At 39.7% G+C, this 20,537-nt stretch overlaps 1 protein-coding gene across 1 annotated transcript in view; it reads left to right on the forward strand.

The window, feature by feature from the left end:
* The window catches only part of LOC129732569 (diacylglycerol kinase eta), a 260,168-nt gene that overhangs the window by 19,185 nt on the left and 220,446 nt on the right, over positions 1–20,537 (forward strand). Inside the window, exon 2 of the mRNA XM_055693541.1 lies at positions 19,533–19,643. Coding sequence (XP_055549516.1) covers positions 19,533–19,643 — 111 coding nt within the window. The remainder of the gene's footprint in view (positions 1–19,532; positions 19,644–20,537) is intronic.

Here is a 20,537-nt window from a genome sequence, read left to right on the forward strand (position 1 = left end):
CGTTGCTTTGGTGAAGGTGTGTGTGTGTGAGGTGTTCGTGCGCGAGCGAGGGTGAGAGCCGGGCAGTAGAGCATTTTGGTAGAATAGAAATTCGCTCTAGGCGTGATTTATGATCTGTCATTCATGATCGAACTAATAGCGAATTTCTTTATTCCACCAGCTCACCTCGTTTTGACCTGGAAGCGCACTAACTGCTGTCAAAACCCTTCTTTATTCGCACGATATTGACACTGTGATTTTTGTCAGTTTTGCGAGTGGGTTCACCAATACTATTACATCGTATCTGTCAAAACGGTCAAAACACGCGGGTGATGCTAAAAACAAAAGAAAAATGTGTTGTCGTCTGTGCAGTGAAATCATGGAAGGCAGAGAAGAAATAATTGCTGCAGCAAAGGTATTGGTGGGATGCAGCAGAGATGGCGGGATGGAAAAAAGTATTTTGACAGCATAAGGCAGTCCACGGGTGGCTTATCAATGCTTGTACGTTTATTATTGTTGCTGTTTTTCAAGCTGCAAAACCAAAACACGACCAAAACAGAAACCTTTAAAGTCGGCAATAAAATCAAAAATGATTTGTTATTGTTGTATTTAGGATTGGCATCCGCAACACAAAAGCTACCGATCGGATAACATTTGTTTTTTACGCTTCTGGATCCGAGTTGCATCCAAATTGCGACCGATCGAATATACGTAAAGCTGTCATAAGTTGAAAACAGATTGAAATCAGCTGATCGCAACTGTCTCGTGGATTGGCTTATTTGTGTTTACATTGCACATGGCCTCACGCACACCAACGCAAGGCTTTAGATCGTAGATCGAGATCGTTTTTTCATTCCACCCGAAAGTTGGCACTAACCCCGTGGAATGAAGAAAATCGCTATAAGTGTTGTGCGCGTTTTGCCTCAACGTAAAATTGTAGTAATAAAGGCTGTTTCCCGCGGAATAATAATGGAGTAATTGGTGAAACCGCAAGGTTTGGGTTCAAGTAGGAAAAGTATTGTTATATTTTCGAAGTTTACGTTTGTTTAAGATCACTTGAAACTGTCACAAAACTCATCGACCGAGAAGTAAAATTAGATACGATAAACCCATATTGGCGGAACTTTCGCTAATCGCTAATCGCTAACTATTTTAAAAAATTTCCATAAATAACACAATTATTATTTGAATCGAAGAAGTTGCCATAATTTCAGGAGATTCTCTAGTAGCTTGTCCGATAACTGGAACCCCATTCTATGGTAAAAAGACTGACTTGCACCTATGGCGTGAAGAGAGAAACACTAGACAGTGCACAATGGTCCAGAAACGAAATTTAGGGGGAAATTTGGGTCTAGAGCTCTATAGCAATAGGGTGACCATAAAAAACAGCTATATTCGATGTATTTCATTTCAAAAAATTCATAACTTTTGAACCAGTTGATCGATTTCCAATCTTTTTGGATCAAATGGAAGGTAATTATTTCTAGTTATAAAAAAAATACCAGAGAAATAAATCTGCGTGCTTTTATATGCGTAATATATAAAACAGTCGAAATTTTTGTCAGGTTTTCAAATTGAATTTACTCAAATTTAAAAAATAACATATTTTTAAAAACTGCTCCATTTATAGAGTAGAGTATGCCCTTCAAAATGAGACCAAGAGATATTTTTTATGTTTCCCCCAAAAAGAATGAAAAACGCATGTTTTTTGATAAAAAACATTAATAACTTTGAGTAGAATTGAGATATTTACAATATCAGCATTGCAAATTGTTTCTCTTATAAAGCTCTAAAAGTCGTTTGAGGACAGTTTTAAGATGAAACTTGAAATAAAGAAGTTAGGGCGCAATATGTGTTTTTTCAATATAAATCGGTTGTTTTTAAAGATAAAGAAAAACTTTTTTTTACAAAGTTACTTAAAATTATTGGAGCTATAACATCGTAGAACAAGTTTTTCTCTTATCTACAAAGATAAAAAAGTTACTAGTTAGTATACCTGATTGCATCGAAAATTCTGCTCATCTCAATTTCTGATAATTTTTCAATAAGTGCTTTATCATATGTAACAACTTTGTAGAAGAAAGTTTTTCTCTAAAACATTGCTATAGAGCTCTAGACCCAAATTTCCCGCTAAATTTGGTTTCTGGACCATTGTGCAGTGAAGACAAATGAACGTTATTTGAATGAAACATACGTTCTAATGTAATTTTCGCCGTAAATTACGTTCATCGTTCGAATAAATTTATGTACGCCATCAGCAACTCACAAATTTTGTAAATAGTTTTTTGTCGCTTCTCTACAAATTTAGCGAATTGGCGATTAGCGATTAGCGTTTCGAAGGTCAAAACTCTAGCGACGCTAACAATTCGCTAATCAGCTCAAAAATTAGCGAAACCGCTAAGCCGCTAACTTAAAATTAGCGTCGCTAATTAGCGATTTAGCGAATTAGCGGAATGGTGCCCACCACTGACAATGTTATGTCTAATAGATATAACAACGTATTCATGCGGGGCTTAGTGTTTATGATGGCGATCTCAGAATGTACGCTGTCACCTTTCATCTCCAGGGCTATACATATTTGCATCTCTACATTATGTAATATATTAAAAAATTAAAATATGAAAAAGAAATGGATGCAGATAGGTTTTCTCCATAAAACCAGTGCAGGCCAGTGGGAAATGAATTGTAAACACACACACACACACACACACACACACACAAAGTCCACGGTTCTTCGCGATTCACAATTTTTTAAAATCCTATTTTTTACACATTAAAGACAACAATGTTTGCTAGTAACTGTAAAAATTTAATGATGGTAAAATAAGAACCAAAGAAACGAAAAGTTTTTTTTTTGTTTAAGCAAAAATAGTTTATTTTGATTTATGTCCTATGTCTTCAGCAAAGTTGTAAGTCTACAACTACAAAAGTTTACTTTTTGAAGATCTGAATTTTTTCGCACAAAAACTACCCATTATTGTCCAAATATAGATGCTTTACGTAATATGGTTGAATAAAACTAGAAATGTTTCGATATTTTGAAAAAAAAATACAATTTTTTTACTAACTTTTCTTACAGTACGTATGTATTTTTTAGAACGATAAAACTATTATTTACAACTTTGGCGAGGACACTATACCGATCAAACAAATTGTTTAAACGCTAAAAGTATTTTTTTATCAATAATAGACACCCATAACTTGATGTTCCGAATTTTTCGATGACATGAATCGAACTTTAGGATAATCTTCTATGCCGTGTATCTACTAAGGGTTATCAATAGATCTAAGCTCTGTTCGCAGTGATGAGTCCACACAGAAAAAAAAATCTGCTAAGGGTCAGAAATAAGAAATAAGAATTTTATCCTTCCAAAAAATATACACTGTTAAAATAATTGAAAAAAAAAAACATTCTTTTAATCATCACTATTTTAGTTCTTATTCTACCATATTCCAAAAACCATTAATTTGTAGACAATTATATGTAGTTTTTGAGGAAACTAGATCATTTAAAAGTAGACTTTGGCAGGTATTCATTTCAATTACAATATTTTTTTTTACTTTTCCCTAAGAAGACTACTTTTTGCGGTAATATTATTCTTAGAACAACATAATTGCTATTCACAACTGTATTGAAGACATATCATAAATCAAACAAACCATTTTGGCTGAAATCAAAAAAATTTTTTTGATATTCTCATTTTTTTTTCTCATTTTACCACAACCAAATTTTGTCAGCTTGCGGCAAACATTGTGGTCTTAAATGTGTAAAAAATGAGATTTTTGAAAAAGGTACTTTTTGAGATGTTGAATATATTGTGTCATTCTGGAAATTTTTTTTACAGTGTATATATTTTTTCTAGAACGACAATTTTATTACCTACAACTTTGCTGATGATACCATTTCAATCAAACAAACCGTTTTTCTGATATGAAATATTTTATTCACCAGTCACATCTTTGGATAGGCCCTTTTGAAACAGCAGTCATGAGTCTACATGAAGAACTGATTTCATCCTATATCAAAAAGTAACAACTGTACACAGTTTCAGCGAAATCGGAAATGACGGAAATGGAAAACTATTTTTTATATTCCATGGAATTGCTCGTCTATAATTTTCAAAACCTGTTGGCATTCTAGAAACATTGCGAAGGAAAATACCATGGAACGGGGTGTAATTGACTTTTTTTATAACAATTTCCAATTAACTAGCTTTATGTACATTTTTCCCGAAATAGTATAATTTTGAAACAAGTACTGGTATGTGCTCCAGTAAACCTCTATGGCTGTTGGTGGAAATTCTATCGTATATTTCATGGAATAAATTCGATAATTCTATAAGGTACTATGAGGTAAATTCGGGAGAAATTGATCACCATTGAAATCCATACATTCTTTTGAAAATGTGTTTTATTTTCGATATGCTAAAGATAAATGATGATTTCTGTACTGAAAAAAATCATTTACAGCTAGTTTGGAAACGAGAATAACGATATTTCAGGTTAAAATTTGTTTATTTTGGTTCACGAGTTGCTTGTTGCTAAATTTGCTCTTATTTGATCGTCGTTAGACCGATTTCAATTCGGTTTGTTGCAAAAGCTTAAAAACTAGCTCTGAAATTAAAAACTTTGTGGTTTCCTGCGAATTCATCAGTATTTCTTTAATGGTATGGAATGATCATAATGGAAAATTATATTTTTTGAGCTTTTATCATACTTTACTCACTTCTCCAAATTTAGCGTAATTAACCCTCAACTAAGATTACTTTAAGTAAATTCAATACTTTTTTTTGTTATTTGGAAACTTGTTCGATCAAATTTGATTGAGTTTGACTGAGTTAGAAGAATTTTTCGAAAATATGAAAAAATGCACCGGGAATGCAAGGGCTAACTTTGACAGGTATGTGGTTGCATTTAAGGACACGTTAACATTGCCTAGTGTTGTAAGAGTAATATCTTTTAATTAGTATTTTTTATCACGAATTTTCAGGTGACCAATTTCACCCCATTGATCAATTTCACCCCATTCAACGGTATTTGAAAATTTCACAAAATTTATTGCAGCTGGATGCGGCTGTCAAACGTGTCGAGGCGTCAAAGTCTTCGTTTGCGTTAACGACATCGAACGTCGACGACATCGAACTGAACCAGTTGACTAGAACACAAGCAAATATCCGAAAGTAAGTTAGAGGTACCTTGCCGCCCTGCCAACTCAGGTGTGTACACAGGGCTACCCCTTGTTATAACCTTAGGCGGCGCGAACCGCAAACAGGTTCACATTTGCGTTTAGTTAAATTTTACTAGCAATACCGCATGCTTCGCGAAAATGGTAAGTGGGTTACGGATAAGTTCAGGACGGCGGCCATATGACCGTTGAGCAGATACCTAGTTCCCGAGGTTAAAGGGCCCGACTTTTGTCGACGCTGCGGTGGTGCAGGCCATAAAGCGCGGGACGCGGCGCCTCCCAAGTGCTTAGTACGCACCGGTAAGCGGGACGCTAAGTACGTCACGGGAGGCCCCAAGTGCTCAGCTAGCAAGCCGGCTACTAAACTGCAGGCGTGAGGGTGACGCAATTAAACCTGAACCACTGCTACGCGGCCCAGCAGCTGCTATACCGAGTAGCCACTGAGTCGCTGTCAGACATAGTCATCGTATCGGACCCCTACCGCATCTCACTTGAAACGGTTCTCGGAGATTATGTTGACGTCGAACGAGGGCTACTTGGTTGCCAGGGTGGACGGAGTATTCTACTGCAGTTGTTATGCTCCGTCGCGTTGGTCTACCGAAAGGCTCGCCCAGATGGTCGATCGGGTAACCGTGGAACTAGCGGGCCTGAAGCCGTTGGCAGTGGCAGGCGACTTCAACGCTTGGGCTGTTGAGTGGGGAAGTCGCTGCACTAACCAGAGGGGCCAGATCCTGTTGGAAGCTTTGGCGAAGCTCAACTGAGACCTGGCAAATGTCGATGCAAAAAGCACCTACAGCAGAAACGGCGCGAAATCGATTATCGACGTGACGTTCGGCTTGCCAGAACTTGCCAGCATTACCTCGGGGTGACGCCTAGAAGGTTGTTACGGCAAAGACCAGAGGCTCGTCAGCCCCGGCGGAGCAATCACCAGCGATGTTGGAGCGGATCATGGAGCGGACTTTTTCCACACCACGACCCAAACCCCTGGCCACCGGCTGCTGAGTCACCGCAAACAGCGAGTGACGGCTGCCGCGCAAAGGCCGAGGATGCGGCAAGAGTGACGAACAGTGAACTCATTGAGATCGCAAACTCTCTTAAGGTGGGCAAGGCACCGGGACCGGACGGCCATAAAGATAGCCCCGGGTTGTTCAGGGCGGACATGCAGAAATGCTAAGATGACTGCCTCTTCCCGGATGAGCGGAAGCGACAGTGACTGGTTCTATTGCCGAAGGCAGGGAAACCACCAGGTGACCCATTGGCATATAGACCAATTTGCCTGCTAGACACAGCGGGAAAGGTGCTTGAGAGGGTAATCTTCAACAGACTTGAGAGATTCACCGAGATTAAACCGGTCTGTCAAGCAACCAGTCCGGCTTTCGTAAGGGGAAGTCCACGGTGGATGCTATTCTCTCCATCACCAAAACGGCCGAGGTAGCACTCCAACGTAAAAAAGGGGCATTCGCTATTGCGCGATCGTCACGCTAGACGTGAAAAACGCGTTCAATAGCACCAGCTGGGACTCTATTACCTAGCGTGTTCTAGTCTGCAACACACATAGGGTCAAAAATGCGTTCCGATTACCTCTGGAGTACCGCAAGGTTCCATTCTGGGTCCGATACTGTGAAAGGCCATGCATGACGGTGTGCTGAAGCTAAAGCTCCCACCGGAAGCGGTGATTGTGGGCTTCGCAGACGATATAACTCTAGAGGTCTACGGCGAGTCGATCAGCAAGGCCGAGTTGACAGCCGCGCTCATCCCGGAGATAGCCGGAGGGATCGATAGGCGCCATGGGGAAGTTAACTTCCACCTGACACAGATACTGTCAGGCCATGGCTGCTTTAAGCAGTACCTGCACAAATTTGGGCGCGCGGAGTCACCGATGTACCCGCAATGAGCGGAGGCAAATGAAACCGCTTAGCATGTGATGTTTGTTTGTCCACGTTTTGCACAGGTGAGGAGCGAAATGTTGGTTGTAAGCCGGCCGGATACTACTCCGGAAAACATAGTGGGAAGGATGTGTGAAGACGAGGGTACCTGGAAAGCAGTCAGCACGGCTGCTTTCCAGATTGTTCTTTCACTGCAAGGCATCGATCGACGGGACAACCATCGAAATGCCAGTGATGGCTGACCTTACCTTCACCTAAGCAGCAAAGTCATTATATTATCGACTTGTCGTGGGCACATTAAAAGCACACTCACCCTTCTCCCTGAAGCAATGCTTAACGGCGGTACCAGGGGGAACAGGGTGCGAGAAAAATGGGGAACCGTAGTTCCCGAGGTTGTGTCAACACCAAAGGGAAGGGACGCGGTTACCAAGTCGGATAGAGTGTTCAACTGCAGTTGCTATACTCACGTTGGTCTATCGATCAGTTCCTCCAGATGGTAGGGTGACTTCAACGCCTCAGCTGTATAAACCAGAAGAGCCAGATTTTGTAGTGCCGCATGCCAGCACGGATCGGTATGTGGCGACCTCCGAGGGCACGCGATGTGTGTGTGTGACCACTGACAGTATCCAAACAGTCCCGGATCAGCAGCGGGAGATTGCCTAGGGGTGGTGAGGTTCAGGTACTGAGGCATCGACTCCTCGTAAAAGCAACAAGTACCCGGAAGCATCTCTGACGGAGCGAGTAGTGCCGCTGTTTTCAGCCAAATACACTAATGCACTAACACACCCATTGTGGCAACAAGGTCCAAATCATGGCAACTGGTAGTGTAGGAAATGGATATGAGTTGGATTTCAGGCTGGCACCTACTTCGAGCTCCCTTAGTAAAGTCGTGTGACAACGGTTTTAAACTACGAGGTAGTATCCAGTGCAGGGATTTACGTCCTGTAAAACCTGGCAGGCCAGAACGTTTCGTGTCCATTGCTTGGTGAGAATAAGGAGGAAGTTGGATCAAATGGTTGTTTCTGACTTACGCCGTTCTCACGCCGTGACTCACTGTTTTGGCAAAAACTACCATTGGACCACATAGGCGACTTGTCCATCATGGTTCGCAGCGGTTGGGTCACTAAGAGAATGAGGTAATTCCCGGGGGAAGCGGCTCCCGGTAACACAACGAAGGACAGTGGGCCCGGGCTGTTCCGGGCAGTCATGAATAAGTATCTGAAAGACTGAGTGTTCCCAGTACTAGTTTATAACACGGAGAAGGGTTAGAAATGCGTCCCAATCAGCGCAGGAGTACCGCAAGGTTCCATCCTGGTTCCGGTGTTGTAGAATGCCATGTTCGACAAAGTATTGAAGCTAAAGTTCCCTGCAGGGGTTGTAGTCGTCGGCTTTGCGGATGACATAACCCTAGAGGTCTACGGTGAATCGATCGAAGAGTTCGAGTTGACGGCTACGCATCGCATACGCAAGATCGGAGACTGCATGCGCTCCACGAAACTAGAGTTAGTGCACCATAAGACGGAGGTCACGGTTTGGAATGATCGTAAATCATAGCAACAGGCGGTGGTCAGAGTCGGAGACTGCAACTTTGGGGGTTATGGTTGACGACAAGCTTACGTCGAGAGCCACGTCAACTAGGTCTGTAGCAGGACCTTAACAGCTATTGCAGAACTATCTCGAATGATGTTGGAAAGCTCAGCGGTGTACGGTAGCAAGTGGAATTTTCTTGCCAATGTGGTTCCGGATGGGTTGGGAGGCTTCATGGGAAAGTGGACTTCCACCTGACACAGACCCTGTCAGGCTATAACAGCTTCATGCAATATCTACACAGATTCGGACACGATGGGTTCCTCATTTGTCTCGAGTACGTGAAGTGGCGGAGACCGCTGCGAGAGCGTAAGTGAGGAGTGACATGATGGTCTGACACAAAGCAGACACTACTCTGGACAACTTAGTTCGGAAGATGTGTGAAAACCCGGAGTGCGGTCTGTTCAGCCGGCTCTGAAGAAGTCCAGAAACTACAATGAGTGTGGCGGATCAACCACCAACACGCTGCTGGTAGCTAACTGCTAAGCGTACCTACATCAAGTTTGATCATGAAGTGGAGAGCAGATGATGGCCACAGCAAAAGCGACCACCAGTTGGTCCGTCAACACATCGCATTTCGTAGCCAATGTAGGAGGCTATTAGCAGAGAGCGTTGGTTCCACTCGAATGCTGATCAGTGTGTTAGCCAGAGTTGTCCGTATCCTCTGTGCGGTAAAGAGAATTTCCAATTTCACCTCACACTCTTCGAACTGTAACGAGAGCGCTTCTCTTTTTCCGTGCTAACCACGCTTTCTGTGTACGTGCGCGACAATGAGTATAAAAAAAAAAACAAATAAAAAGCTCTCAACGCTGGGCTGCGCTACAGCGTAGAAAACTACTCCCAAATTGACCAAGGCGAATGAAGATAAACTCACCGACGCGCGCGCTCCAGTGTGATTTCTAGCGTTGCAGAGCTAGCTGCACGGAAATTTCAGACTAATGAATTCATTATTGCCGGTTGATAATTTTTTACTAAAACATTCTTATTTAGCATTTTACGCGCCGTAATAGCAGATATGAATGCTGGTGTCTTGTCAACTTCAAAAATGAAATTCCTTGATTTTCAGCTTTTACTAAAATGGTGTTTTTTTTCCAATACATGCTTTTCTCGGATGTACCAGGAGGAGTCCAAATGAACATTACCGTTGATAGAGTCTAGAAATGAGACATACGCAATGTATTCGTGAAAAAAAACAGCCTAGTCTAACTTAATTAAAATCACAAAATAGACATGTTTTGGCAGATTATTTTCGCAAAGCCAACCTCGTATTTTATATTTTTTAAAATGCTCTCAAAATAGTCAAGCGGAACAGATTCCACCGGGGCTTTTGGTGGCCATAAAAACAATTAAAAAATACAACGTCACATACCATGCAATATGGGTATTTTTGAAACGGGGTGAAATCTAGAGGCAGGATAACGACACCCGACGCCATTTTGGAATTCCAAACTGGCGGCTTCCGGTATCTGGAAGGAAACTAAAATTGGCCGAATACCATCGAATATGAGTTTTTCCGGAATCGGGACGATGTCCAGAGACCGGAAATCAACCTTGGACGCCATTTGAAATTTAATATGGTCACTTCCGGTATCCGGCAAATAGCTCAAATCGACCAAATATCACGTAATATAGATACTGTCGGAATCGGGATGCTGTCCAGAGACCTCAAAACGACATCAGACGACCCGGAAGTTACCACCGTGAATTTCAAAATGGCGTGTGAAATTGATTTCCTGGTATTCAGCCATTTTTGAATCTATTCCAGAAACCGGAAATCGAGCAAGTCATCGTATGCTCGAATCACGACTGACATAGTTATTGAGATATAACTTATAAACGTTGGCTGGCAAAAATTACTTTCGATTTCACACTATTTTGTAACTAAAGACAATTTTGCTCTGAGAGAGTGTTCATTTTTCTTCTCCCGATTGAATCCGTTTTCGTTTCCGCTTTTCCATTTTTTTTTCGTGCTCTGAATGAGTATGTTCAGAAAGAGACTTCACTACGAGGAAAACATTTTGCAAACATTTTTAAGCAGTCAAATTTTATGTTGTTGTAATCAACAGGCTATCGAATCAATATCTAGTAGAACCTGCCATACAAATATACTTTTTAGCGATTGGATAAGAGTGAGAAAATGAATCAAATATTTCATATTCGTTGTAAACCAATTCGAAATGTCTTATTCCACTTATGCCACATTAAATTTTTTATGAATAACACTAGCATAAGTATAATCTGTACTCGGTTATTTTCACAAACCACCAGTAAAATTAACAAGAATGAACAGAAAACTAGCATTCAGAGTCATTGGCGTCGAAAAATATCCTTGGCAACACGACTTATCACGTCTCTTACGTACAAAAGAGAAAATAAGCTTTGAATCACTAAGTAGGTACTAGTACACTTTAGTCGATTTGTTCACGGGTAGTTTAAATTTGGGCCCTTTATTTATTCTGGATTTACGCGTTTTTTGTACGCGGAGTTTTTATGCGTCATGTATCTTCCGCGTGAAGAGCGAATTGAGTACATCGATCATTCATTTTCTAAATAATAACTTCCATTTTACAATTTTTAAACGCTTGCCCCCATGATCCAAATCCTGCCTACGCCCATGTCATGACACAAGTGTTCTTCACATCGGTTCATTTTTTGACCGGCGCTGGAACGCGTTAAACAAAAATTGCTGCAATCTGGTCAAATCTGTATGACGTACAAGATAGAGACCAACAACTGATGTTTCTTCGCACCAGTGTACGCTACAGCGCCACGCACGGGTGAATGTAGACGAGAGCGCAAGAGAGCAACTTTTTGGAAGAGAATGTAACGCACTCGCATTTTAGGCTATTTTTCACAAACCGGAAGTCGCCATCTTGGATTTTAAAATGGCATTTGGGAACAATTACTGGCCTCTGTGCGTCAATCTGGTCATAGAAACGCTCATATTGGGTGGTATTTGGTCATTTTCGGCTGTTTTCCAGACACCGGAAGTCACCATCTTACAATTAAAAATGTTGTCTGAGGTCGATTTGTGGCTTCAGTACGTCATAACAATTCCGGAAATACTCATATTGGATGGTATTTGGTTATTTTAGGCTGTTTTTCACAAACCGGAAGTCGCCATCATGGATTTCAAAATGGTATTTAAGATCGATCATTTTCGGCTGTTTCCCAGTAACCGGAAGTCGCCAACATAGAATCCAAAATGGGGTGTGTGGTCGATTTCAGCTGCTGTGTATCATTCTAGATCCGGAGATACTCATGTCAGACGAAAATCGGCCAGTTTTGGCTGTTTCCCTGAAACCAGAAGTTGCCATCCTACAATTCATAGTGGTGTTCTTGCAACATTCTGGCTCCGGAGATATTCATATTGGGTGGTATTTGGTCACTTTGGGCTGTTTTTCAGAAAACGAAAGTCGTCATTTTGAACTTCAAAATTGCATGTGAAATCAATTTCTGTCATCTGGGCGTAATTCTGGTTCCGAAAACATTCATATTGAATGGTATTTAGTCATTTCCGGCTGTTTGCCGGAAGTCACCATCTTAAAATTCAAGATTGTTTCTGTGATCAATTTTTAGCTTCTGTGCATCTTTCTGGTTCCGGAGATACTCATATTGAATGGGAATCGTCCATTTCCGGAAGTTGCCATCTTACAATCCAAAATGTTGCCTGAGGTCGATTATGGAACATTATTGTTACCACTAAATCATTCACCTGCCAAATTTGGTTCCATTTAGTTGATTAGTTCTCGCGATGTGCAGAAATTTGGGTTTCATTTGTATGGAACCCCTCCCTTCCAGAAAAGAGAGGGGCGTCCAACTATTATGGACATATTTGTTACCCCTCAAAACATCTACATGCCAAATACGGTTTCATTTGCTTGATTTGTTCTTGAGTTGTGCAGAAATTTATGTTTCATTTGTATGGGACCCCTCCCTTCCAGAAAACTATCATAGGAACCTTTATAGGCACCAAAAACCCCTACATACAAATTTTCACGCCGATCGGTTAGGTAATTTTTGAGCCTATATGGGTCAGACAGACAGACAGACCGGATTGCATTTTTATATGTATAGATTACAACATCAATATTTTTTAAGATTGAATATACATTTATTGGATTGAAGCGTTCATGTAAATCTATTTTTACAAATAAAAGTTTGAATGAGAAAGGCTGGGTCTGACCGCTAGGTTTTTTTAAAAACCTAAATTAATCCACCTAGCAGTCAGACTCAGCCTTTCTCATTCAAATTTATTATTTGTAAAAATCTATTTACATGAATGCTTAAATCCAATATAAGTATGTTCACTCTTTGGGTTCTAAAATATTGATGTTGTAAATGAAGTATAATATATAAAATTTGACGTAATGTTAGTGCTTAAGAAATAGCGAAATAAAAGAAATGTCTCTTAATTTCGAACAATTTAATAACGAGTGATACCGGCAACGTTCAAATAGTACGTTACCACATTTGAAACATGTTGAAGCCATATATATTGATTACAGCAGGTATAGTTTTAAACAGTCTTTGAATTTTTTTCCTTTCCATTACTTTTGAACCACTTATCAAATTGTTATGAAGTTTTTTATTTGTAAATTTGAGAGATGACTCGTTCGTTTGACATTAGGTATGTTCAAGTAAGTCGTGTAATACTTGAGATAATAGACTTTCGTTGTTTTAACAATTTAATACATAACGGTTGCTTAAGTTCGATTATAATCAAATGAAAAGGGAACGTATAGGGCAGCCAAACTTTGAAACCACGTGTTCAATCATAATTCTTCAGTTAACCCTTAACTAGCCCGTTCATCTGATATCAATATTGTTTAAATCGATTGTGTAGTTTCTGAGATAATGAAGTTTCGTGATTTTCACATTTCGACAGACGAAGTTACAGTCCAATTACAGCAAAATTCAATAGGGTGTTATGAGGCAGCTAGACCTTTTATTTGACACTAATTTTGTGGAAATCGGTTCAACCATCACTGAAAAAAGTGAGTGAGTTTATGTAGTCTTCGGAATATGTCTCTTTTCATAGCTGGATTTCACATTTTCAAACATAACTTCAGTTCATTTGAAACCAACTTTGTTCAAATCGGATGTGTAGTTTCTGAGATATTGATGTTTCGTGATTTTTTCATTTTGATACATGACCTCTTAACAATCCGATTACAATAAAATTCAATAGGGTCTTATGGGGCAAATAGACCTTCCATTTGCAATTAATTTCATTGAAATCGGTCCAGCCATCTCTAAGAAAATTGAGTGAGATTCGGAGACCGTTACATAGATACACACACACATATATATATACACACACACATACTGAAAATGCTCAGCTCATCGAACTGAGTCGAGTGATATACGACATTCGGCCCTTTTGAGCACTTTTATACCTTTAGTTTTTGCAGTGATTGTTATACCTTTTTAGGAGAAAGGCAAAAAGGTATACACACGTACACACCCACACCCATAACAGAAAGTCTGAGCAGGAGGCATCGATCAGTGCCGGTACATGCACTATCGCCTCAAAACGCTCGTTGAAGCTTCTGGGGGTTATGATCGACGACAAGCTCATGTTCGGGAGCCACGTCGATTACACCTGCAAGAAAGCTTCCATGGCTGTGGCAGCGCTGTCTCGCATGATGGCAAACAGCTCAGCGGTTCGTAGCAGCAGGCGCAAAGTCCTTGCTAGCGTGACCACGTCCATACTCAGGTATGGAGGACCAGTGTGGTCCAAGGTATTGAGTACCTCGTGCCATCGCGGCAAACTCGAGAGTACGTACAGGCTAATGTGCCTAAGGGTCGCGTGCGCATACCGAACAGTGTCGTACGAGGCGGTTTGCGTCCTGGCTGGCATGATGCCCATCAGCATCATCGTCAAAGAGGATGTAGAATGCTTCGACCAACGCGACACGAGGGGTATTCGCAACACCATACGGTCATCCTCAATGGCCAGGTGGCAGCGGGAGTGGTCCAACACTACAAAAGGTAGATGGACACACCGACTCATTCCAGAGTTAGCTGGCTGGATTAATAGGCACCATGGGGAAGTAACCTTCCATCTGACACAGATCCTGTCAGGCCATGGCTGCTTTAGGCAGTACCTGCATAGGTTCGGGTACGCCGAGTCCCCTATGTGCCCCGCTTGTACGGGTGCGGAAGAAAGCGCAGAGCATGTGTTCTTCACATGTCCGCGCTTCGAGCGGGTACGGTACGAAATGCTGGCAATAAGTGGGATGGACACCACGCCAGAGAACATAGTGCGTAGGATGTGCGAAAATAGGGAAATCTGGGATGCGGTCATCACGGCAGCATCACAGATCGCTAGTATTTTGCAGGGCACCAATCGACGGGAAACCATCGACGTGCCCCAGTTAGTTAACGGTTAACTAACTGGCCTGTATAGGCTGCTCTGCTACCCATAGAGGTAAGTGCGAAAAGCACGACGGGCCCTCTCCCTGAAGTAATGCCTAACGGCGGTCCCGGGGAGACAAAGGGCTTTAGCTGTTCAGCTTAGGTTGCTCAGCATGGGTAAAAGCAGACACCCACACACACACATGTACACCTCTACATGCATACATGCAGAAAATGCTCGGTTCATCGAACTGGATCGAAATTTGGATCACTTTTCTACCTATTAATTAGCCAGTGATCGTTAGGAGAAAGTCAATATGTTTACTTTCATTATGTGATTTCACATTTTTATTAACAACGGACAAAATTACAATCCGATTACAATGAAATTCAATAGCAACCTATGGGGCAACTAGACCTTTCATTTGACACTAATTCTGTGAAAATCGGTTCAGCCATCTCTGAGAAAAATGAGTGAGTTTTAACAACCTCAGGATAACTTTTCTTTACATAACTTTTGACCCATATGTTCAATCTTTACGAAATCAAAAGTTAAGGGTTTTGGAGACAGCCCTATCATTTGCAACCTGTTTCATTGAAATCGGTTTTGTGGTTTCTGAGATATTGATGTTTCGTGATTTTTACATTTTGATACATAACCTCCAAACTAAAAATCCGATTACAATGAAATTCAATAGCAACCTATGGCACAACTAGACCTTTCATTTGCAATTAATTTCATGAAAATCGGTCCAGCCATCTTTTAGAAAAGTGAGTGAGAAAAAAAAGTTGCACATACACACACACATACACACATACACACATACATACATACATACATACAGAAAATGCTTAGTTCGTCGAACTGAGTCGGGTGGTATATGACATTTGGCCATTGGGACCACTTTTATACCTTTGGTTTTTCCAGTGATTGCTATACCTTTCTAGGAGGAAGGCAAAAAGGTGACGTGATGGTGATGAGTGGACTAGGCACTACTCCGGCAACCTAGCCATCTGGAGTATCTGGACATCTGGAGTACAGTCTGCGTAGCCGCTTCTCAGCAATTCCGAAACTAATTATTCAATTTTGTCCAACGTTTCGACACCGTTTGGTACCTTTCTCAGGGAAATTAAATTATTGCAAGAAGTTAGATATTTTTACAATCTTTTGTTCAGAGGATTACGTTCACTATGATGGGTTTTCCTGTTGGGGATTGCTGTCTAGGCTATTGATGTATTTGTTTCTGCTGTGAGCTGTTTTCAAAGGGAGATGGGCCCATCTGAAGCCGAAGAAATATATTTAGCGATCGATCATTAGGAATTGATAATTGTTGTGTTTTGAGGTTAGTACTTATATCAATGTTTAATTCAATTATAGCACCCTGTGGAAAAGGCCTAAACTAAGGGCCGAAATGTCAGCTTAAACGTAATTTAGTCGTTTTTATTTTTCATGAAAAAGAGCAACACCATATTTTAAATTTGCACCCTTAACTAATGCCTCGTGTTAAATTGATTAATCAGAATATAATGCAGATATTATATACTATAATTCATTTGCGAAGGTTCACAGATTCTAAGCAGACATTTTGATTCAGTTTCGTAGAAACGTGACATTCTCTATTCCAGTGTCAGTATAAATCTCGATAGAATATCCTCGTTCTAACAGGTCAACAAGGCTTCTATAAAAAAAAACGCCGTCACCATCTTGATTATTGTAGTAGAGAAAATAACATAAAAATCCTTAAAATAAACCACGCATTAAGTAACATATTTTGAAATTTAAGTAAAACATAAATATTCAAACGTAATCTGAAATTATTAACGATGATCACAATGATAATAATAAAATCGTAGATCGTTGAGCAAAACAAAGAAGAGATTTGAAACAATTCGTGTCCGATCAGATCAAACGATTTTATTATTTTGTGTAAATTGAATGATAAATTTATTGATTATAATATATTGTCAAATTCATTATTTATGTTTATTATAACATACATTCTCTGGGTATTTGAATATTTCATAATGATTTTGAATATTATAACAGTATTGATTTGCACTGTATCTGATGAAGAAGTAATAGTTCACACCATCAAATCACATTTACAACTGATTCAAAACTGAACTATAACTTATGCGGCAATTTTTCTATTTTATATATTCACCACTGTTGTCTCTCTTACATTCTCGGAAAAAAAGCTGGTTATAAACATGTTATAAATCAGTTTTTTACAGCAATTCGTAACATATTTACAGCTTCAACTTATTATTCCGATTTAAAACATCAATGCGAGTGAATTGAAACTTAATGTTTTTCCTGTAACTCATTTATAATTTATTTATAACTTTTTCCTTTCATTTTTTTCGTAAAAGATGTTGCAGGTGTTACTTTGGTAGTGTTTACTTCCACTTTGATGACCCAAAGCTAAGAATTGTTTAACAAGTTGTTAGAATTTATTTAGAACTGCAATCTTTAAGAAACATGCACTTTAATAAATTTTAACTTTTAATGTGTTTGGTAAGGGTTTCTTGTATTCGTACGCATTTCTGTAAAATGAACATTACAGCATCAAATTTAAAATCGTTCGAATAAAAAGTATGTTTCAAACTGCCGGTCCACAATGGTCCAATTAGGCAAAAAGTGGAACTTAATTCCACAGCGCGTTTTAACTTAATCCTAGCTTAATAGTGTCTTCGGAGGAATTGTTTTTATGAATAACCCGCATAATTGCAAATTGTCAAAAAATATAAAAAGTTTACTATACTAAAAATAAAAAAAAATAACTTTCTTGTGTTAAGAGATAGAAGCATATTTTATTCAGCAAAGTTGTAGAAGATTCAAAATTATGAAACTTTGTTGAACAAATGAAAATCCTATCTTTTTTTTTGGTACAAAGTTATAAAGTACATTACATGAATCTTATTTAAAAGTTAGTTTTATGTACTTAACTTTTGTTAGTTGCATTTTACACGAAAGTGTAGTCCGAAGGAATTGTTAGGGCACACAAAACACACTTTTTTGCCGAAGACCATATATCTCCAGGACTTTATCTTACAAAGTTATATCGTATTTTAGCTTATTTTTTCGATAACTTCAAGAACGTATAGGTTAAAACAGGGCAAGTGGAATCATGATGTCAATACTTTTCCAGTAGGTTTTCATATATCAATAATACTAACTTGTTTGTGTTAAGAGATAGAGGAATGGTTTATTCGGCAAAGTTTTAGAACGTGCAAAAATATGAAACTTTGTTGAACAAACAAAATTTCTATCTTCATTGGGAACAGAGTTACTGAGTATTTCATGTAAAAGTTACTAAAAAGTTAAGTTGTACTTAACTTTTGTTAGTTACATTTTACAAAAAAACGTTGTTCTAGAAAAGCATTTGGGCATACAAAACACACGTTTTTGTTAAAGGCCACACATCTCCAGGACTTTTCCTTACAAAGTTATAGCACATTTCAGCATATTTTTGTGGTCGTATCTTGAACTACACCTTCCTCTTTTCGAAAAAATGGCAATGTTAAGCTAGCATTTTTGTCTATATCTCTTAGCTGATCGCTATTATCTAGCTCGCATTACGCAGAACTTATTTCGCACGCCAACGTCGAACAAACAGCTGGCACAAAGAATTTATAAAAGGAGAAAGTATTGTACTATCAAAACGCTACCATTTCGTTGTACTCTGGAAAACAACGAAGACGTGTTTGCTTTTTTCTTGCGGAGAGATCATAAACATTCATGCGACCTTCAACCGCATAAAACCGCAGCGCGGGTGGTGGTGATGATGATGATGATGACGGCGGCGGTGGCGGTGGCGGCGGTTGAGATATTGCTTCGTCTATCCTCAAGCAACTTGCCGACAAAGGCCACCATATTATTGGTGCAAAACTGCAAGGTCTAGCACCGATGCTGAAGCCGAGAACAGTTGGAAAGTAAAAGGGACACGATTGCAGCGTCTGTTTTTGACATCTGGTGGAAATCACAGCTTGATTCCAGTTCCAATTAAAAATGATAAGATATGAAAATTGTCTCCGCATTTTCATTTTCTGTATGACTAATGACTAATTTAATTCCAACTGCTGACCAGTGCAGTCGAAATGTCACAACGAATTTTGAATGATTCAGTTGTGGTCTTCAACATTGCTCGGGTCTATGGAAAAGTACGATGGGATTGTTTGTAAAATGCAGGCTTCATCAGAGGGAATGAAAATACGAAACCAGAGCGCTCTGATTGCGAGTTGCTCTAACAAAAGTGCATCTTTTTTATTATTGTTGTTGTTTTCATTTGTATTCCTACGGTTATGGACGATGTGGTCTCTCAGCACAGCTGTCTTGGGGCTGCTTTCGTTTCGACCAAATGCCACCACGTGCCACTCGTGAATCTTTATCTTACTGAAAAGTTGCGAAAGTCGCTTAAACTGTGGCAACTTGGTCTGAATTATTTGCACATTTGCTGCCTAAACACTTTAACGTCACGGCAACCGGTTTGCTCATTGCTCATCGTTATGTTTTCGTTTCCGTTTCCGTACAGGCCGCAACCAAGGAGGGCTACCTAATGAAGCAAACATGGTCGTTCCAGCGCTGGAGAAGACGTTACTTTCGATTGAAAGGCCACAAGCTGTACTACGCCAAGGATAGTAAGGTAAGCGGAAGAGTTTAAATCGCACTGAAATTGGTTGTTGTGGTTTGGAATAAATATTGTATTTCTTTCTATAAATGGGTTTCTGTTTGCCGGTTTGCCATGTTCTCTGCCGGAAACAACATAAGCAATTTATCTAACTGAAAAAAAAAACAATATTCTAAATGTTCCTTCCAACATTGAAAATTTTAAGGGGATTTGGTAGAGTTACTAAAAATGAAATAATTTATATATCTCAAATAGATTTAATACTATCCTCTACACTGTAGGTACCCATAAAAAAGACTGCTTATTAATTTCACATTTCATCGTTCTGTTCACCAAATGACGGCGTTAATTATGTTTCGCTTCGCAATTAAAATGCAGCTTCACATCCGTGCTGCTGCCAGTCATCCTGTATTCTGCTAGTGAATACAAATTTATAAACTGCCTACCACTGCACTTGTCATTGCTTCTGCATGATTCACTGTTTTTAATTGGAGCCCACATTTTTACCGTTGTTGAGTTTGTTCGTACTGCCGCTGTCTTTTTTTATTGGTCGAGAGTACGAGTATACACTTTTTTATGTTGCTGCCTCGGCGGATTTTCCGGTTGCGCAAAGAATTCAATTAACAATGGTATTGTCGGGTTCAGTTCACTTTGCACGTGTATATTCTTTACTGTGCATTTAAAAAAAATATATCAATCTAATAAAAGACATCGTCCTAGTGTTTTAATTAGCGCTTTGGCGGAACGCGAAACGGTTACTGTATTTAAGCTGATGGATGGACGCATAAATTATAAACAAAAACCGTTAAATACACAACCTTGATTAAAATAAATATGCAGTGACCCAATTTTCGTAGAGAAACAAAAAAAATGCCCTTCTAGGGCAAGGTGCGTCCGTCTTTTTTGCCG

The sequence above is a fragment of the Wyeomyia smithii genome, chromosome 3 (genome assembly GCF_029784165.1).
Source record: "Wyeomyia smithii strain HCP4-BCI-WySm-NY-G18 chromosome 3, ASM2978416v1, whole genome shotgun sequence".
Lineage (NCBI taxonomy): Eukaryota > Metazoa > Arthropoda > Insecta > Diptera > Culicidae > Wyeomyia > Wyeomyia smithii.